We start from the raw sequence: 20,893 nt of genomic DNA, 5'->3' as shown, positions 1-20,893 counted from the left end.
TAACCAGGGCATACAACTGGTGATAGTATTACCTGATAGAAATTGCAACTTTAGTAATCACCATTTTACCTGATCATAATATTTCTAATGCTGTAACACTGCTGCCCCAGAAGGTCTTTCTCACTTGGACCACTGTAGGTATGCTGAAGAAAGTGTCTAGTTGACAATCACCCAGGCTAGATAAACAGCCCTGAAATGCACCAGATGAGATAAGTATAATAACCTAAAATCTTGGGACACCACTTATAACTTGCCAATACATACATATCAATACATACATATCAGTTGGAAACCAATGCTGGTCCACCACCTGTTACAGTTTCCATGCTTGTGGCAACAGGTTTTCAGCTACAGTGCGAGGTCTTTGCCCTTCTGTGCTTTGTAGTCTTTTGTTTATATACTCTTAGTCAGTGACAACCAGTGTGGTTGTATTTTGCTCTGCTGAACTGTACCATTGCATCATTACCTACTCAGAAAAAGGAAAGACTACTGATGAGTAACATTTCACTGCTTTCTCACAAACAATCATGGGTGAAGTAGATTTTTCTCTCCCTGCTTTTCCTTACAGTAGCACTAGAAAAAAGTTGTGGCTGATGAGGAAAGCGCTTTGTGCCGTGGAAATGAAGACCGTGATTCAGACGCTATTCTTCCCCTTTTGTGGAGAAAACTAATAAAAGTTAATAAAAAGATCCTGAAATAATGTATTGGAATATAAATATTGGAATGCTTTTATACTGCCAAAACACTCAATTCAGATATAACTGCATGTATTCCTATTGATTTCACTATTCCCCTTCTAGTGTTCATATTTTGGTTAATGGAAGTTTTCCCTTCAAGAATAAGGCAGGAAATTTCATTGTAGCATTGAGACTGAGGGTAATATCCAAATTATTTTTGTCTGTACACTGAGGAGAAGGCTCTGAATGTGATTTTAATAATATGGAACTTCCAGGAATTAAGCCCCCGTCTCAAAGATTTCATAGTAGCGTTTTGGAGGAACTGTATGCCTCCTAATGAGCTACAGAGCCTTTTCACCTCTAAGTCATTCCGGTTGAATCTAGCCTAAGAATCAAGTCAGCTAAGAAAGGGCTGTTTTTTTTTTCATATAAGTAACATTCACTGCCCTCTATCTTAGATTAATTCAGCTGGGTTTCCATCCCAGTTCCTTCTACAGACTCACTACTCCACTACACTGTAGTTTACCTACATGTTGCGCCTAATTCAACTCAGATGTGATCTTAGATGGAGCTGCAAATGACAGTTCCTGCAGAAAAAAAATACTGCCATGTATTCAGGTTTCCTTTACCAACATACTCAGATGCCTAGCATTCAGAGCTTCTTGAATAAAAGCCATTGTTCACTGCCAGTCAGATGGTCCAACAGAAAGCGTAAGGTAATCCGTACAGCACAGAGATGATGAGACTGACTGCACTGCAGAGTGTAACTATTTCTGTCTGAGACAGAAACTGGCCTCTGACTGAGGCCAAACTGGTCTTCAGGTATTTGTGAAAAATGATCACGCTGTTGTCAGTGACCAACAGGGAGAAGATAAATCTCAAATTCCAGACCAAAACTAACTTGGTTAGAAACAACAGCAAAAAAAATCTGATTCAGGATTTTTGAGAACTGCAAACCACTAGCACTTGCCCTGAAACGGACCAGTCTACAGGTTGCAGGATGGAAATGGAGCTGGTTGGTAGTTTGTCTATTTGCTACTGCCCCAAGACAGCCAAAGCAGAAAACAAGCATTTACAGGACCGCCTGCAAATCTGCTTTCCTGTTGCTTGCAGCACAGCCAGCATCTCAACATTATTAGTTTCATTGGGTGCCAGATGTTTATGTCTAGATGAGACAGAAGAAGCTCTACAACTTCCATCATGTAATATTTAAAGCCTGATTAGGTATTTCTCATTTAATCACATATATTATTAATTTCAAAGAAATAACTGTTTCTCCCCCTGCTTTTAAACAGCCAGTGCATAAAAGTTGGGTTGCTAAGGCAGAATTATAGCCAAGTATTCCAGTTTAGTTGACTGCATTCTTATTACTTAATAATGCCCAAGTATGTGCAGAATTTGTCCATGCTGTGCGCCACAGAGTGCTGCACTTCTGAAAACAATCCTCAGAAAAGGCTGCGCTGCATTGGCTTAAGCGCTTTCCTCAGCATGGTTTATATCCCAGGTAGTTAAACAAGTCTACAGCTAAGTAAAAATGGATGACTTGCTGTACCGTTCCCACAGCACTAACGAGCAAGTAACGAATGGCAAAAGGCTGACCTGAGAAGCCGAATTTACCATTCCGGCTGAGCTTTGTGTCCCGTGGGACGGCTGGTGTGCCCCGGGCAGGCGCAGCCTCGGAAAGGCAGCAATACCAGGCGGAAAACAAATCGGGACACACAGCGGAAGGAACGCACAGACGCTCCTCACCCCGCTATCGGGCATCGCGGGGCTGCTTGTCAAATCCCCGTAAGGCTGAGGCCCCGCATGGTCGGGCCCCCCACCGGCTCCGCACAGCGCTGCCGCCCCGCCCCGCCCGGCAGGTGTCCGCCGGCGCTGGGCCAGGCCTCGGGCCTGACTTCGGGGAGCGGCAGGGCTGCCCCGCGGCTCCCTCGCTCTCGGTCTCCATCTTCCTCCCGCCGGGGCGAGCGGCCGGTGCCGCCTCAGCGAGCGTCGGGCAGGTGCGCTCGGGAGGCGGCCGCAGACCGGCGTCCTCCCCCCGCCCCGCGCCTCAGGGCGGCGGCACGGATCCAGCCATCTCCCCCACTCGGGGCGGCGGCGCGGGGCTCGTCCTCCTCTTCCTCCCTCCCTTCGCTGCGGGCCGGGCTGTGCCGCGCCGGTGGGCTTGGACTGCGGCTGCAGCGCGGGGCTCGGCGTGAGTCACCCAGCCCGCGGTGCGGGGAGCCGAGCGCGCAGGCACACGGAGGAGGAGGCGGCGGGGGCGGGCGGCGGGGCGGCGAGCGGGCGGGGGCGACAGGCACCGGCTCCTCGCCCGCCCACTCACACATGCTGCCGAGCCGCAGTCAGCTGGAGCGCCGTTTCCTCCCCAGCCGCCGCCGATGACCTCCTCGCCCGCCGACAGCCGCTGAGAACCCCCGGCGTCCCCGCCAGGGCAGGGGATGGTAGATCGTTCGCCCGGAGCGCCGTCCAGCCCAGCCCGCCTCACAGCAGCTTCGGCCGTCGCCGCCCGCGGGAGCTGCCGCCCGAGAGGAGCCGCAAAATGAACCCCCAGTGCGCCCGCTGTGGCAAAGTGGTCTATCCCACCGAGAAAGTCAACTGCCTGGACAAGGTGCTGGGGCGCGAGCGACGGGGACGGCGCCCTCCGGGCGTGCCCGCCCTGCGTCCCGCTCCCCTCGGCTCCGGCGGGGCTGGCAGGGCCGGGCAGGGCCTCCGGGGGAGCGGGTTGAGCCGGCAGGTGGCAAATGCAGCGCCTCAGGGGTGCCGCTGCGCCGGCATCCGCGCCGCCACCGCCGGGCGACAAGCGCCGTGTCACCGCGCTGGCGCAGGGCGGGGGTGAGCGGGGGCCGCGGCGGGCCGGAGAGCCCCTGCGGTACCCGAACGGGGAATGACGGCGCCTGGGAGTGAAGTTGTAGGCGCCTCCCCGAGCTGGGCCGGCTTCGGCTGCCCCTTAAGCCGTGGGCACCTCGGCGGGACGGTGGCCGGGGCACCGCGGCGGCGACAGCTCCGTCCCTCAGGGGCGTCCCTGGGTGATGCCGGGTATCGCCGAGCGCGGTCCCTGCGTAAATAACAGCGCTGAGGCCGTGACAGATGCGCCAAATTACCGTCCTCAGAAAGGCAAGGCGGTAGGGAGCCACCGGCGGAAAATACTGTATTATGTGCTAAATTTAGTGTCTGTTCAGTGTACCAGAAAGCCAGCCGTCACGTTAGTTAGTGATTTTATTCGCATAGTATTGTGTTCTAGCAAGCAGTGTCGTTTTCTTCTTTAACGATGCAAAATGTCAAACTCCTGCTTCGGTTATCTTTAAAATAATCCTAGCAAGGTCAGCGTGTGGAGGTCTTGGCATTCACCTTAGCAGAGAATTTACATTTCTGAGAGTGTTTCAGAAGCAGCTTTGGTTTCACGTGAAAGTAATTATTTTGACTTAGTTTACAGAGATCTATAATGCATGGCCAAAATATTGATGTGTGGCTGTTTCTACATTTACTGTACACTAGCACAGCTTTCAGAACATCAGTATCGTAAGTAATTCTTTATGTTTCTTTACAGTACTGGCATAAAGCATGTTTCCACTGTGAAGTTTGCAAAATGGCTCTGAACATGAATAACTACAAAGGATATGAAAAGAAACCTTATTGCAATGCGTAAGTATTGTAAATGTCAAGTCTTGCAGAAATGCACATGAAAAGAAAACTTGGCCATGAATATTGTCAAATAGGTATTGTTGTTCTGTGAAAACTTAATCTAGAGATGTAGCAGTGCAGTCTAGAGCAGTTTAGTATCTTTTCAGATGGCATTTTCTACTTGAATTGAAGAGACAGAAGATGAAAATATTTGATTTTGATGTGTTTAGGCAGTGTTTTAATATCAGGTCTCGGGATACAGGTCCTTTCCTCCCAGTGACTGTTGGATCTGGTCCTGACTCCTATTACATTTGTTATTGGTCTGCTGGATTACAGTTTCCGTTATGCAGTTCTCTGTCCAGGGTTATGGACCGGATCAGCATTTTGTAGTAAGAAAACAAACAAAGTGCTTCTCGGTTGTGTAATTTACCAGAGACAATATCCTGTTAGATAGCATGAGAACCTATTTTCAAAACTGTTATGTTGTTCGTGTATCTCAGATTACTAAACTAGGTATTTACAAAATCACTGCTTCGGGTGCTTCATGCTATTTTGTATTTTGATTCTCTCTTAGATTTTTAAAAAGAAAATAGATGAATTTTGGTTGTAGAGTATAATCATCTTGTATTCCACTTTTAGATTTTGTTGTTGTGTGGATATGAGGACTGCTTTGATATTTGGCTTGCAAATACTACAGAAGAGCATTTTGATAACATGTAGAAAAAAGTTGCTTATTGTTCTTTGCACCATGCTTTTCAGATTCGCTAAGTGCGTTTCAGTATGTTTTAATCTTTAGAAACAGTTATAATATGCTTTGTTAGGTTATCTCTAAAGAATTTGGAATCAAATTTGATCTTATGTGCTGTTCATATTTTGTTATTAATTTCACCTTTACCTCCTTAAAACATATGTTTTTAAGAGAGAATTTTGAAACTATAGACGTGTTGTAATTTTTTTTCAGAAATATTTTCCTGTGCTCATCTTAAAATATTTGTTTCATGTTGAGGTAGACAGTCTATGGCTGGCCTTCACAGAATAGTTCAACAGCATATGCTCATTTCTTCCAGGCTAAAATTGAAGCCAGCCAGTGCCTGTCTAAAATATGAGCGTTTTTTTTATATATATATAAAAACTTCTGTGCTGGCAAAACTTGAAACACCTGTTTCAATGTGCACAGTTGTACTTAGATTGCTTTAGGAACATATGGAGTTACACACATACATTTCTAGCTTTCCTGAAAGTGCCCTGCAGTGTATGGGGGTGACATTAGACCTCTTGTAAGAAGGTGTGCTCGATTGCCAGTCTTGTGTGCTGTAGAGAAAGCTCTGTAGGAAGGGGGATTCGTGCTTCAACAGGTGGCAAACTACAAGTTGAGACTAACCTAAAGGTTATTGGCCCTAGATGGGACTCTGTTTTTGGTACTGTTGGAGCTGAAGTACAGGCTTACATCATTTACAGCGATTAAAACTCTGATAATACTTTGGTGCCTTTTACCTAAATTTTTGTGGTTAAATATCAGTGATGATACTTCGGTTGCTTGCTCTTTCTTAGGTAATCAGATACTTGTACTTGATAATGCTTTTTGTTTACAAAGTCTCCTCCATGCTGTACATTGGTGTTTTCATGCTGTGCATATTTAACTTCTGTTGTAGGAGAGTTTTTTATCTATGTAGTTAAGCTGTGTGGTATGTCCTTCTGTTTATGGTTGAGGGGGAATAAGGATGATGGATTTTTTATGTACTGTTCAGGTGCTATTCTTCCTAGTGGTTGCTTTAATGAGCTTTTTAATAGTGATCCTTGAAAAATGATGCCTATATTTGACATGCCCCTCAAACCGGATGTATGAAACAGGAGGAAAAAATGTATAACCATGAAAGAGTGGATTTCTTCTATTAAAGAAGAGAGAAAATTTGATATGTATTTTCAATGATGTGTATTTTGTTCTTAAATTTTGGTAAATTTTTTTTTTTTATTTTATTTTACATACAGATATTTTAAATAATGTAAAAAAAATTAAGTGCGTTATGGATCCACTAAAGGAAGACCAAGGTGTGTTTTGTGGTTTCAACAAACTTTAATATACTTCAAAGGAAGGTTATTTATGCAAAACTGTGTTTTGAAAATACAGTTGATTTAAATGATCGTATTTTGACAGTACTCTTGCATCTCAAAGGTTACTTATTTGCAAAGCAGACACCATTATAGTATTTCAAATTATAATGTGTCTTAGCTGGTGTTTACTAGCAAAAGGCAAATCCATTTTGATGTTAAATACTTCTTGATCATAAAATCTGCAAAGAAAAGAATGCAAATTTACTCATACGAACACCTAAAAGCACTTGACAAAGAGCAATTACTGTTAGACTGTTTATTGAGGCCATCCATCAATGAAGGTGTAATTTGTAGATAAGAGTGAAGAAATATGCACTAATTTGAACAGGAGAGCAATACCATGAAGTTGTTTAATAGGTTTGGAAGCTATAGGTAGCTTTTTGTAAGGGCAAGTTGAAAAACACATGACTTCAATAATTTCTATATCTATTTGTTAACTCACAGGTTAGATAATGCACTTGAGTATATTTTGACCTTTGAACTTAACATATTCCACTCTTTTTTCAGGTGCTGAAATTAATAGTTTTTTCTGCATTACTGGCAAAGATCAGAAGTTACTTTTAACTGTAGAACATGATTGTGCTTCTGTTAATATAAGAAAAATGTATTGACTTTTCAATGTTGAAACTATACTTTTGGTGTAAGAGAGTAAAGTCAGAATGATTAACACGAAATAACGAACCAAGAAGGAATATATTGTGAAATATTCCAATTCAGTGTCCATTGGAAAAGAGCAAAAATATTTGTAAATGTAGGATTCTACTTTTTTTAAAGGTGAGCTTTTTGTTGAGCATCTTGTCACTTTTCCAGTTAAATGGTTGTGTACGTTCCTTGTGATAAGGATACACTGATAGCAAAAGTCATGACTGGGCTACTGGTGTAGTAGAATTGGTGAAGAAGCTGAGTTGCGTAGTATTGCATTTCTGATCCTGCTCTTGTAAGTTGTAGATTTCTGAAAGATTTTGTAACTAAGTTATAAGGAAAAAACTTTGTTTATGTGTGCTTATTTATAGTATGGGTTGGAAAAGAACAATCTTATGAAGTTCCTTGGTCTGTCTCCTTTAAACATATTAGTTCTTTTGTAGATAAAACATTATACAATCTCTCTATCTTTTTTATTATTTCCATAATTTGCAAGGTGTTTGAATTAGCATAGTATCTCTCTGCTTATTTGCGTGGTACCTGGAATATCATGCTTTTATCCCAACTGGGACCTCCAAGTAGTACAGTACTGTTGTGGTTTATGGTGTTGTGTTTCTTGCTTTACTTGCATTTACATTCAATCTGAAAGGCCTCACATACAGCACATTTGAAGCTTGTAGGTGCTTAGCATGTGGATGCTGCTAGGTTTACCTTACGCCTTTAGTCTTGCCTTTTACTTCCCATGTGACTTTAAATATACCACATTGCCAGAGAGCTGCCTGATTTATTAAATAATGTTGACTAGACTAAGGGCTCAGACTTGTAGTCAGGTTTTGCAATTCAGCTGGGTGCTATGCATTGCCTGACACAGGTGAATGAGCCATGCTTTGTTTCTCGTAATGTGCATGTAGGTGGTAAAAGAAGGGTTCAGACAATTAAAATGGTTTGGGCAATCCAATGATTTGTTAAATCAAGGTGGCTTTAATGCAAATCTGAAGCCCTATCCCATTTCAATATTTGAAGATAGAGTATTAAATATTTGTTTAATAGAGATGGAAATGATAAGAAGGAAAGTTGTTATTATTATTATTTGCAAACTCAGAGCTGATTCTTCTCATCTGGAAATAACCAAGATGATGCAAGGAAATGAATGGCATTTTGGCAACTAACCATCTGTGTACTAGTTCTCAAGCTTGCTAAATGATTGAATCATGTATGATGATTATATGGTAACTTATTCTTACGAATATTCATATAAATACTTTTCTGACAGATTCACTAGACCAAAACACAAGACAACTTTTTATGCAAAATGTAGAAGCTGAAATGTGTATTTTTGGAATGTTCTCTCTGCGATAGCTATACCTGCTGATGCAAACAGGCTTCCTGCATGTGTGAACATGTCCAACAGAGATGTATTTTTTAATTTCTTCAAAACCTGATAGCTTAAGCTTCTGCAGACCTGATATACCCTCTTGCCAAAGGCAAACAACCTCACTAATGGAAGAAATCCTGAAATACTTAGTATCTAAAATTGTGCTAATCGCCTGCACAGAGGGTAGCTTCATTCAAGTTTTTATTTATGACAGTCACCATATGGAATGATTACATAACTTTGAAATTTAAATCTACTGTCATCAGTCTTAGCATGGATTACTGACTTGAAGAAAAGCTCGTAACTTTTTTTTTCCTAGACAATTTCGTTTTAACTCATGCCAATAGGAAATAGATATGGAAGTATATTTTAAGTATTGTGATGTTGATAGAAGAATTATACTACAGTTTCAATTTTCAAGTGCGGTCAAACTTTACATTTTAAAATACTATAGGGGAGGGATGAAAAATGTCAAAACTGTTTTATATCAGCTTGGAAGTGGTAAGAGCATGGTACAAGTTTCTGAACTGTAAGATGGGCTGCAAAGTGGAGGCAGTCGCTGGTAATCAGTGGATGAATATGGCCATTAAATGGAATCCATTGTCCTGAAAGGTGTATTTATGTATAGAAGTTCTATATGAGTTGTGAAACACGAGTGAGTTTTCTTTCTGCCAGTCAGAAAACTTCTAGAGGGTGACTGGAAGTATGATCACATTATTCTTACTAAAAATAGCTAGCATTATCTTATTTTTCAGTATTGATTTCAGCAGGTGATTATTTCTTAATTTAAATATGGCAGGAAGAAAGAAAATGGGTAGGTAAGGAGCAGAAAGAATAATCCTGAAATGTGAGAGAGCCACTTTTAAGAGTTGCAGTAAAGAGAGCACACAGAGTAAACTTTTTTTTTTCTGATTCTCCATCTTCAGCTGTTACTGAATAACATGTGATTTGTGTAAATGGATAAAATTGAGTTTAAGGAGGAAGATTGTTTTCTGCCATGGTTAACCTTACAGCCAGTTGTGTGTTTTTTTTTTTTTTTTTTCCTCCTGGTTTAGGGCTGTTTCTGAGTGTTAGATTTGTTCAAAAGGAAGCTATTATATAGGCCAGCCCCAAATGGTAATTCTTACATAAAGAAACAACCCAGAAACTCCCATGAAAACCTTCCTAGAAGGCAAGGACTTGCACTTAATCACTTTATTTACTTTGTGTATTGAAGACTTTCCTCTTAGGATGTAGTATAAAATGAGTAATGCAAATAACAGAACCACTAGAAAAACAGCTGGTAAGGGTGTCGAATCAGAACCAAACACGCCTATGTCATTTAAGCCCATTATTTCTTGTTTAGCATCCCATAAGTATGGACTTGAATATTTGAAAATGGCTGTCATATCTCAGCCATTTTTTCATTAAATGAAACAGCTGTTTTCTCGTAGATTGTATTTTCTGGTAATTCTTGTTTCTCTACCTTCGATTATCTCCAAATGGTCCATATATATAGGTTTTCTTTGAATTGCAGTGCCCAGTGGCACATTAGCAGAGCAGGTAGAATAGCAAGTGTGCCTATGCAACTCATATATAATTTTTCTCCTAAGCCCCAACACAGTCTGCCATTTTTTTTTGTTGCAAAACCCAAACTATTGTTAAGTCATATTGAGATGATTGTGGGCAGAATTGCAACCTCAGCACTTGTTATTTTCCATTATCTGAGCAGTTAACTGTTCTTGGCTAAGCAGAGAATCTTCCACTTGGATCTCATTGAACTAAATCTCCATTTTTTCCCCAGGCTGTTTCTCCAATTTATCAAGTTCATTTTATATTCTAATTTTGTTCTCTAATGTGCTTACAGCCCCTCCTATCAACCTATCAACCCTCCCACCAGAGAGCCTGTAAGCACATTGCAAATTTAATAAGTGTAATCTTAATTTCATCAGCTGGGTCTCTAGCTGAAGGCCTGGAAGGGTGCTGGGTGCAGGATGTACCTCTGTGGTCTGATGCAGCTTTGTCTTCTGTAGTGAGCAGTGAGGAATGAATGAGATACTTTTATCTTCTCTACTTATTCATGAAGCGGTAGATGAAGCGCTAAGTTCTGTGTAAGAAAGAAAACAAAATTGTGAAAGAGTGTAATTATTATGGATATTTATGCAATCTCTGTTTAAATACGAGGGACAGCTACAAGTAGGCTTGCAGAGGGAACATACATTCCTGCTGCTTGGTGCTGTGGTCACTTCCTTGATTAGTTGAGTATTGGGTCCAAATTAGTGTTGGTAGTATCCAGTAATGAAAATGAAAGTAGTAAAAGAAACTGAGCCTGTTTGCTAGAACAATTGAAGGACTTTCTTCGGCAAAATCTATTTGAGTCTCTGAAAGGTGTTTGATGCATGTCTTTAAACTCTTTGAATGAGGCACATGGGACCATTTTGTCAGAGTTGCTGAATACTGTGCATGAGGTGGATGGTGGTTAGTTGCAAAGGAATTACTAAAGAATAATCGTCACTGACACTCAGATCTTGGGAAGAGTTGGGCTGTGTTTTGATTGCTGTGGCTGTTTCTGAGTAGTGGGATGCAAAAACATTTCTCAGGTTCCATTTCAACATGTTCAGTTGGCTGTGTCTTCATTTCATGTTTGATCAAGACCTGCAGATGACACCATACATGCACGTGCTGGTGGGGGTGCAGAGAGAGGACACAGTATGGTCTAACAGGTTCCTTGGTTTGCATTGTTGTGGGCTGTGAGGAGCATCCTGGAGCACCGGAGCTCAGCGGCAGCCAGCCTGCTTCCCTGCTGGGGCAGGTGGAACAGAACACTGCCCCAAGTGAGAGGAGTCGTTACCTTTTTTTCTCTTAGACCAGGTGAATCCTCAGTCTGCACTGAGCCAGTACTGTCACGTCTAGTACCTGATGTGAGTATAGGGTCTGTGTTTGAAATTCATGTTTTACTATGCTGCAAGTTGGTGTAATTGCTCTAAAGGGACAATTACAATTTAGTGTTACTTAGGATGTTGCTGGGCAAATAAATAGAAAATGTGCAAATGAATATTATATATTTTATTTTTATGCAAGTCTGCAATAAACATGGCATTCAGAGCTATTTGCAAGAAGTGCTTATAGAAATCATTGCTGTGTGAAGTCCTGATTTGTTGCCAGTTTATGTCTTGGTTCAAGTAAATATGTGGTTTTAATCTATATGGTCATTGGTTATCACAGACTGCAGGTAGTTTTTTCAAAGAAGAACATGTGCTTCTCCTCAGCACCTGCAGTCATAGAATACATTGAACATATATTATTAGGGAACTGTAGTTACTGAGACACAATTTCAGTAAGTGGGATTTTCTTTGCTTGCTAGTATCTTAGCCACTGTTGATGCTCAACATACTCTTGATTTTTCTTAACAGCTGTTACTTCCTGTACTCATTTCTAAAGACTGATGAAGTTTGTTTCATTATATTTACTAAAATATTTAGGCAACAGAACAAGAACAATAGATGATTTTTTTTTTTTTTTCAAATTTCAAATCATTTACTTGCTTGCATTGCATAGTTTGAGTTTTGGAAGCAGTAATAACCTCTTGTAGCAAGCTTTTGTAATCTTGATGGTACGTTTTGTTAACAGCTTTGTGATTTAACTGTTTGGGGTTTTAAATGTTCTAAACCATGTAATTTCCTATCATATTTGCTGAAGAACTTAAAAAACAAAAGTATTTTCACTTGGCTGAATTTTAAGTTGTGTAGCTTTGCTGATGTTGATGGTTGCAACTAAACCTGCTCTCCTAATGTACTCCATATACTTTATAAAGCTTGAAGAAAAATAGATGTATGCTCCAGTCTTTCATGTCACTTTCAATTTTCGGTTGGTGATGTCAGTAGAGAATAATGACATCATGCCAGTCAGCTCAGTGTCAAAAAGCTTTTTTTACTTTTTACATATCATGTTGGTGGGAGCTTACTGTCATTATCCAGACAATGTGCAATCTTGGCTGAGTGGTGAGTTAATGTTATTTTCATGATTTTTAACATTGTGGAGTGCTTACAGAAACCTTACTAAATTTAGAGATAGTAGAAGTTACACTGAGGGCAGAGTTTGGCTGTGTGATGTTGAGGTTCCTTGAAAAGGAGACAGTAGGCAGGACTTGCAAGGGGAAAGTTGGCTGTAAAAAGAGGCGGGTGAAATACTTGTGGCTGAAGTACTTGTTGAATAACTGTTTTGCCTGAATATAAACACCAGCCAGTTCATGCTGCCCCTAGTTGTGTCATCTCACACAGGAACTTTTTGAAAAACCCCAAAACTGCAGTTAATTCTCCTTCTCGATTTGAAAATCAGTCCATTTCTTCTGATGTTGGAATTGATGTTGCATTGGAGTTGGCCAAGCTATTTTCCTTTGCCTTCTATTTGTGTTGTCTATGTAACTTTTATTTGTATCTGGAGGAAAAGTCTGGATGATGAGCAGTGCAGAATTTTGTCTCTCGTATCTCCTCCTCCACCTGTCTCTCCTGGCACCCTCCTGCTGTGCTTGGTTGTGGTGGAACTGTGTGATGTTGGCTGATCCCATAACATCTTAATATGAGGAGGGCACAAGTGATCAGTGTCACACTTGAGAGAAGACTACAGCAGCTTAGTTTTAGAAATGAAAAACTAATTGTAATTTGGCCAGTAATAATTTAAGCATCTGTTGCGAAGGCTTTTCTGGGAAATGCATAGTTACACTTGAAAGAGGATTTCTTAAAATTTAGAACTATATAGAAATAGTGTAAGTTTCCTCCTTGCTTCACAATTTCAAAAACTCACACACTATATATTTTTCTTTTTTTTCCCCTTAGGAGAGCAAATGTTTGGAGGTAGTCCATCATGTTCTGCCTCTCTAAATGACAGTATTTTTCACACAGGTCTATTGATTTAATGCCAGTTTAACAAATTTAAAAATAAATTTGTGCTGAATTTTAATTTATTTATACCTCAGATATTTTTTTGAACTTGGCAAACTAAATGATAATAGCTGGTTTTGTTTTGTTCCAGTTTTACTCTGGAAGAATTTAATACTTGTAATGCAATTCCTTCTAACATCAGAAAATCATAAATAGAAATACTTAGGGAAAGGTTTTTTAAAAATACTGACTTCAAACATACTTAAAATGCAAGTGGCTGAGCTTGTGCAGGGGAAAAGTGGTAAGATGAAATACATTTTCTAAATAAAAAACCATGAACTATTTCTGCTGAATGGTGTGGAGTGGCAAACATTCTATGTAGTAGGGTGTTCACGTGTTGAATAACATCGGTTGTGTGCATCTGTGAATACAAGAGGGAAGAAATTTCTGACCGGATTTGCCAGGTCACACACAAAGAAAAAGGGCCGGTGTGATGATTTCTAGCAACAGCACTGCTCCATAGGTGATTGACCAGGAGACTGTTACCTCTGGTACAACTGGCAGAATGCTTGGGATGTTGCTGTAAGGGAGGTTGCAGTCCACGTTTTAAAGAACCTGCCTGAAAATACATATGTAGGTTTTGCTACTGTTTGTGTTTCACACAGAGATTCTAGTGTCTTTATTTATGTTAGTATTTGCTAGGTAGTAGAGAAGTGATATTGATGAAGATGAATAAAGAGAAGGAATGTTTACTGGAAGAATTTTGTTCAAAAAATAGTTGGTGAATGGCTCATCGTGTAGGTGTGTTTCATATAAATTTTGCTTTAACTGAGTAGGGTCTGAGAGTTTTATTTTGAAATAGTTGATAGGAATGTATTAGGCTATCAGAAAACAGAGATGAAGTTTGTTACAACAGTTAGTAGTATAACTTATTGAAACACTATGGTGTTAGCACAAAATTGTTAGGAGGAATGGGGAAAGGGAGAACCAGGTTGGAGGAAAAAATATCAAAACATATATTTAGAAGAACAATATCCCCTGAAATATGTGAAAGAAATTGACACCTCTAGTAAACAAGACTTTTATGGGAAACAACAGTGGTGATGTGTCTGTTTACACAAGGTAAAAAAACGGAGTATGCACGCATGCAGACAAAGCAAGGATAGATGGAAAAGAGAAATAATTAATTTATAAAAATGTTTGAGCTTTTCAGTTTACCAACAGCAAATGACATTTCTGGAAACGTTGCACTTTTGAGTCCTTGATTAGGAAAGGGGTACAGTCGTGGTGAGTGATCAGCTGGGATATGTCATGAGCTTTTGGCTCATTTTGATCTGGAGATCAAAAGTGAGATAAAACACAGTAATTCTCGGAGAACTCACTATTTAAACTGAGATGTGGTTTGTATTATAGTTGTGTCAGAAATGTTGGAAATCCATATTAACAAGAGTGGAACAAGCTGGAAGAATAAAAAGAGCAAGTAGCTGAGCTTTGGTTGAGTTAGTGGTCAGTTTTCTCCAGCTCATGCTTCTCCGCACAACCAGGTTATTTATATAGTAATTCCTCCTTGTGCTGAAGAGCTCCTTTCAGGATGACTCTTGTCTTTGTGGAGGAAAGATTCTAAAAAGTAACATTCAATTCCTTGTACTGATTAAATACTTAACTTTCATGACCGTGCTACTGCTGTTTCAAGGCTCATTTGGGTCAGCAGCAGGAGTCTCTCTTACTGCCCAAAAGGCAATGTCAGATTATGTCTCCTGTGCAGAGTAATACTGTATGTGGAATATATTAACAAAAGGAAAATTTAAGCTTGTCAAACTGGATATGGATGCAAAGGAGACTGCAAGGTACTTTTAGAAGTTAAAGGAAATGGGGTAAAAACGGTTATTTTTCTCTAATTCCTTATTTCACCCAGCTGAAAATGGCAGCTCCCCTTTTTCATAGTTTACTCCATTCTATCACTTTTGCTGTACCAGGGATGTAGACTTAGATCAGGGAGCAACCAGGCTCTTTTGTTGCCTTCTGCCATGTTTTTTGTGCATTGGCAAAGCCACCTGACTGTTCAGTGTCAGCTGTGCTCAGCTGTGGCAGTAACTGAGCACCTGATGTGCTGTGACTGCTGCCCATGGTGTGGAAGGCAGGTGTGTCTCCCTTGTATTTTCCACCTGCACTGGTTGTATACATCTTGGGTCTCATGTGTAAATGTTTCAGAGTCTCTTTTTGATCTGTATCTTCAAAAAGACTGCTACAATAAAGAACTACTTCACAACTCAGGTAGCATATGAATATGTGCAGTTAATAGTAACTATACATCTTCTACTGGAGAAAACAGAACTGAACATTCAGGAACAGACTTAGAATGGATCTTTGAAGTTGATAGTATAGCAGATTAACAGTTCATAGTAATAATTAATACTACTTAATTTTATATCCTTTCCAGTTTGTTTTCAGTGGAACAATTTCATAGAATAGAAACAGAATTGTTTTGGTTGGAAGAGACACTGAAGATCATAGAGTCCAACCATAACCTAACTCTTGCACTAAACCATGTCCCTAAGAACCTCATCTGAATGCCTTTAAACCACCTACATCTAACTTATTTTGAATTGGATTTATTACCTTCTGCAATCTGTGTTTCCTGTATAACTGCTCTGGAAGGTTTTGGCTGAAAGTCTAAAACTGACAGGGTATCTGTTGAAGTTTTTGTTCTTGCAATGAAGTTACAGGATAAAACTTTGGAACTTGATGTCTTCTGTAATCACATGTATTGGCGCTTTGTTGTTTTTCACAGTGAAAGGACCTGTTATGGTTTTGTACATTTTCTTTTGTGACATAACTGCTTAGTAACTGTGAGCAAATTAAAGTCAAGATAAAAAAAATGCCTCTATTTTTCCGCACAGCTGTATGCATGCCTACTTTAACCTGAACAATTTAAAATAAAAATATTCTAGGCTTGAAAAAATACATCTATAAGTGCTAAACAAAACAAACAAACAAACAAAAGTCTTGTTCTACCATCCTTATTTTAGTGAAAGAAGTATATTGAGCCAGAAAATATATAATTATTTGAAAAAGTGTATTCTGGAAATAACTATGTTGGTCATTATAGTACATACATTGCTTGCAATTTTTATTTTGGGCAGTTATGTTCAGTTAGACAATGTAATAGTAAATTATTGTCTTACAGATTTTTTTCTGTCGCAGTGTAACTTGTGAGAATGCTTATGTTAATTTCAAAAAGTTCTCTTTCAAAAGCAAAATAAGGGAAAAGAAGTAATCTGTCACTTTCCTTAAATAAAGAGCACTGTAAGCCTTCATGGCATCATTTTCATATCTACTATAAAGCAACTATACTAAAAAGTAATCTGTTCTGGTAATAATAAGTTAAGGAGTAGATGGACAAGAGCTGGGAAAGCATCAGCATTCAGAGTTCTACAAATAGTCAAGCAACTACCAGTTTCCCCAAAGAAGCAATGAGATTATTTTTGAATAGAGGAGGCTTAATTACACCTTTAGTATATAGAAGACGCTGGATATGAAACCAGTGGGTAACGTTAGGAATAGACATCTGAGCTGGAAAGATTTTCCATATGCCACAGTCATAGTAAGGCTATACTAAGTAGACCTTCATAAACAATTCTCTTGATGCACAGAAATTCATCTGAGCTGTGTTAGTCTTGCAGTATAGATGGGTGAAAATCAGAAAATGCTGTTCCTGTAAAAAATCAGACCTTAAGACAGGAATGCACTGAATACATGAAAGGAGAAGATCCTGCAGAGTCAGAATGTCATTTGTACTAGCATTTTTAAAGTGAAACTCTTGAAGAGCACTATTGTCAGTTGTTTGATTTGTTTGTGGAATGCCTATTATTGGCATAGTTGAATACCTTTCATCCAGGAGATGTTAGTTATATGCAGCTGATGGGCCAATATGTTATAAAACAGTACATGTCTCTGATGAGGGGCTGAAATTCTTCATGTCCTGGAATACCGTTTTGAGGACAGTTGGCTGAAAAAGCCTTACCATAAGTGTAGAGTATTAAAGGTTGATCAACAGAACTAAATACTGGAAAACACCTTGTGAGCTGTAGTATGGTGTCAGTTTTCTTCAGACACTGCTTTGAAGAGGATCTTTTAAAAGTGTAAGGTGCTTTTTTAGATATAGTTGCAAATAGTAACCTCAGAACTGTTGCTTGTATCTCCTAAGCTTCTCCCATCACAGAAGGACAGTAGTGTAAATAGTGTCTCTGAAAAGCAATTGAAAAAAATAATTGAAGTAGGCTATTACCTATTCCATGTTCTGTTTTCTTAATGGAAGTAAGTAAGAAATACAGCCTTTTGTACTTCCTGGACTGTTAAATTTGTCACCCTTTCCCCAGCAAGGAATCATGAGAGACGTGCCCAGTAGAATATCCTGTTATGGTTTGATTTCATTCTTGCTGTAAGCAGAAAAGCTTTTATTTGCCTTACAAGAAGATGCACATATTAGCATAGTGGAGAATGTGATGAACTTATGTTTTGACTGACATAAAATATTAAGACTTGTGACCGTTTCTGTAAGAAATGCAATATGTAAAGCAGTGGGGAAATAAGTACTTAATGCACGGTGCCACTAGCACAGAACAGTGGTATATTAAAGTACAGCCTGGCTGGAAGAGGAGTGGGGAGGTACAGAAATGTGACATTCCAGGAAGGCTGGGGTATGGACCAAGCTGTCACTGCAGGAGAATTCAGAATGGAAGGGGTGCTGCACTTATGATATGTTCTTTAAATGTATGAAACGGGCAGAAGAACGTAAAAATCATGAGTGAATAAAGCTGGCAAGTTTCCCCTTCTGCTTCATCCACACAGGTTGTTAAATGATTCTCCTTGCCCTGGTAGTGGAGAGCCTGCCAGGAGTGCATTAAGCATCGTGATTAATGTCTGTCACATGTTTATGCTCTCATCTTCTCCCCAGCAGGTACTGTGTATGTGCAATGTGGGTGTTTTTTTGTAGATTTAAAGAAAACAAGACTGTGAAGATGCATGTATGTGTAAAAAGACAATGTCAAAGAAATTGAATGTGTTTGGGGCAGAAGGGGCTTGTGGTGGTCCCAAGTTCCTGGAAGCTGGGCTGAACAAGGAACAAACTGCCTCCAGGAAGGTTCTGTCTCTATTGCAAATAATTTTTGCTCTCTTGTGAGCCAGAAGTAGTAAAATCACAGTCTTCCTCACTTAAATTTGGGTTGCCTTTAAAAATATTTAGTCGCATTCAGGATAACGTCAGGTAACTTGAACTTTGAAACTCTGTAAGAAGGCAGCACTGACAGTGGCAGAAAGGTTTCATGTGCTTACGACAACCTCTTTTCCTTAGAGAGTGTTCTGTTCTACTCTGTATGAGCTGGAGTTTCCTCACCTTGCCTGATAAGCCCACTGAATGTCTGAGCACAGGAATAATGGCAACATGAATGCCAAGTGCAGCCAGTTCTAAGAAAGGTGCTTCTAGTTAAGTGTATTTACAACTGGAAAAAAGACTGTTTTATATTGTGAGTGCAGCAAAAAAAAAAAAAACAACAACACTGTATTACAGTATTCTTCTTTCACACTGTATGTGTGAGTGTGATGTTTTTTCCTTAACATTTTTAATAATTAATAATACATTATTTGAAGTAGTATCAATTTTTGTATAGTCTGAATACCATTAAGTGGCAGAATGAAATGCATATGATGAATAATGACACTCATTTGACGAAGTTTCTAGTTATTTCATCTGAAAAATGTACTGGGATTGTTAGATCTTTGCATGGTTCATTGCATGGTGGAAATGCCTACAACTGATGTATACAGATTTCAATTTACTATATATCTAAACTGTTTCAATAACGACGACAGTAAGCAGACCTTTTTCCTTTAATATGAAAACATTCAAAGTTCTTTGGCTATTAAAAGTGAGGTTGTATTTAAGTATTGTTACCTTGGAATTTTAATCTCATTTACACAAGGTCTTGGTTACAGTTGCTTAGTAACATGCTGCGGAAACAGATTTGTTGATTTATGATAATGTATCTACAATATCCTTATAATTAAAGATGTTGTAAGGAAAGCAAGTACACAATGTGGGTGTGTATTGCACTTGAATGTTTCTAATAATCTCCATCTTCACAGTGTATCTTATAGTGAGTGTCTTTGTACAGGTTGATGTTTTATGTAACTCACCTGACATCTGACCCACATTGTTGTATGTAGTTTGGTGGTAGTTTTGGATAATGCTGATTTGTAATTTGTAGTTTAGTCTGAAATCCTGAGGCTTAGCAATTTACTTCCATGGGACTACAATTGCAACGTGGCAGTTATTTCATAAGAGTTGCACTGGTATCAGGAATATATCAAGAACAAACTGTAAGAGAGAGAGAGAGAGGCTCATGGTTCACTTTTACATGGTGTTACACTTTCATTCCCAGAGCGAGAAGTGTATTAGAGATTAAGCATTATGAGACTTGTAAAACTTATTTTTTTGACAACTAAAGGAGGTATTTAGAGAAGTGTTGACTGTTGCGTGCATTCAGGTACTTGCAGTTACTGTATTTTAAGGTTTCCTGAAATCTTCTTTCATTTCTTTGCAAAAAGGACTCAAGATTTCTGTTTACCTCCTCTGCAATATACTGCAGAATAAATCAGAAATGAAGAAATTTCTAACACTAGCATGTTTACTGTGTAGAATGTCTATGAAAGCACCTCTGGACAGATGCAGTGTTATTAAAATTCTGGACCCTGCTTTAAACACAGACCCAACCCCAAGAAAAAAATGCGAACAAATTTATAAATAAAACAAAAGTAAATACCCTGTATGATGAGGCCTGAACTTAGTCTGCTCTTCTGTATGTATTTTAGAGCATAAAAAGCTTATGTTTTTCAACTCAGAACATCGAAATAACTCTTAAGATAGATACCTGTATGTTTTGTTCAGGGCCAAACACTTTGGTGTTCTATAATGAAATAATAATAGTTTTACCTCTCTGCCTAGTATATTTACCTCAGTTTCCTTGTGAAATTAAGTTATTCAGGTTCCTATCAAGCCCAAAAATTTACAAAAACTCATACAAATCGGCACGTCTTATTTATTCTTCAGATTTTTTTTCTATATGTAATGCAAGAATGCAGAGGAAATAATTATTTTAAAAGTGCTGTTCATGTGGCTCTGTTCAGTTGGATGTTTTCCTTCCTGCTTTCAAATGCTTGTAAGCTATTATGGTTGTTCCACTATTGTCGTATCCCTTGACTGGAAAACTGTGGGTGGCATTAATCTCACCTACCTTTGACATATCCCATGCCGATGTATGTGAGCTGAAATCATTGCTCTAGTCCCATTTTTGTAGTCAGTGGAGAAATAAATGCTTTACGATTTCAATTTTTCTGACTCATTTTATGATAGGTGAAATAGACTCATATTCATCATTAGGTATGCTAACTTTATCTTCACAGACTGACTCAGATACAGAGGTTTACTTTTCATGAAGTAGATCTCCTGTGTGAGAGACAGTTGATGATGGCTGTCCCTGAACAGCTGTCAGAACCAAGTACCTTCATTTTCTAGAGCTCCTACCAACTCATGTTCCCAGTCCTTTGGT

General features: G+C 39.4%; 1 protein-coding gene across 2 annotated transcripts in view; it reads left to right on the top strand.

Moving 5' to 3' along the window:
* Window positions 1–2,955: 2,955 nt before the first annotated feature.
* The window catches only part of NEBL (nebulette), a 255,004-nt gene continuing 237,066 nt past the window's right edge, over window positions 2,956–20,893 (top strand). The window contains exons 1-2 of one of the 2 annotated variants that reach the window (XM_065832832.2): window positions 2,956–3,285; window positions 4,225–4,319. In XM_065832832.2, coding sequence (XP_065688904.1) covers window positions 3,217–3,285; window positions 4,225–4,319 — 164 coding nt within the window. In that variant the 5' untranslated portion in view covers window positions 2,956–3,216. The remainder of the gene's footprint in view (window positions 3,286–4,224; window positions 4,320–20,893) is intronic. The other variant, XM_065832831.2, reaches the window with a different exon arrangement.

This window comes from Patagioenas fasciata, chromosome 2 (assembly GCF_037038585.1).
Source record: "Patagioenas fasciata isolate bPatFas1 chromosome 2, bPatFas1.hap1, whole genome shotgun sequence".
In the NCBI taxonomy this organism is placed as follows: domain Eukaryota; kingdom Metazoa; phylum Chordata; class Aves; order Columbiformes; family Columbidae; genus Patagioenas; species Patagioenas fasciata.
The sequence above is the reverse complement of the archived record's forward strand: the minus strand, read 5'-3'. Positions and strand labels throughout refer to the sequence as shown.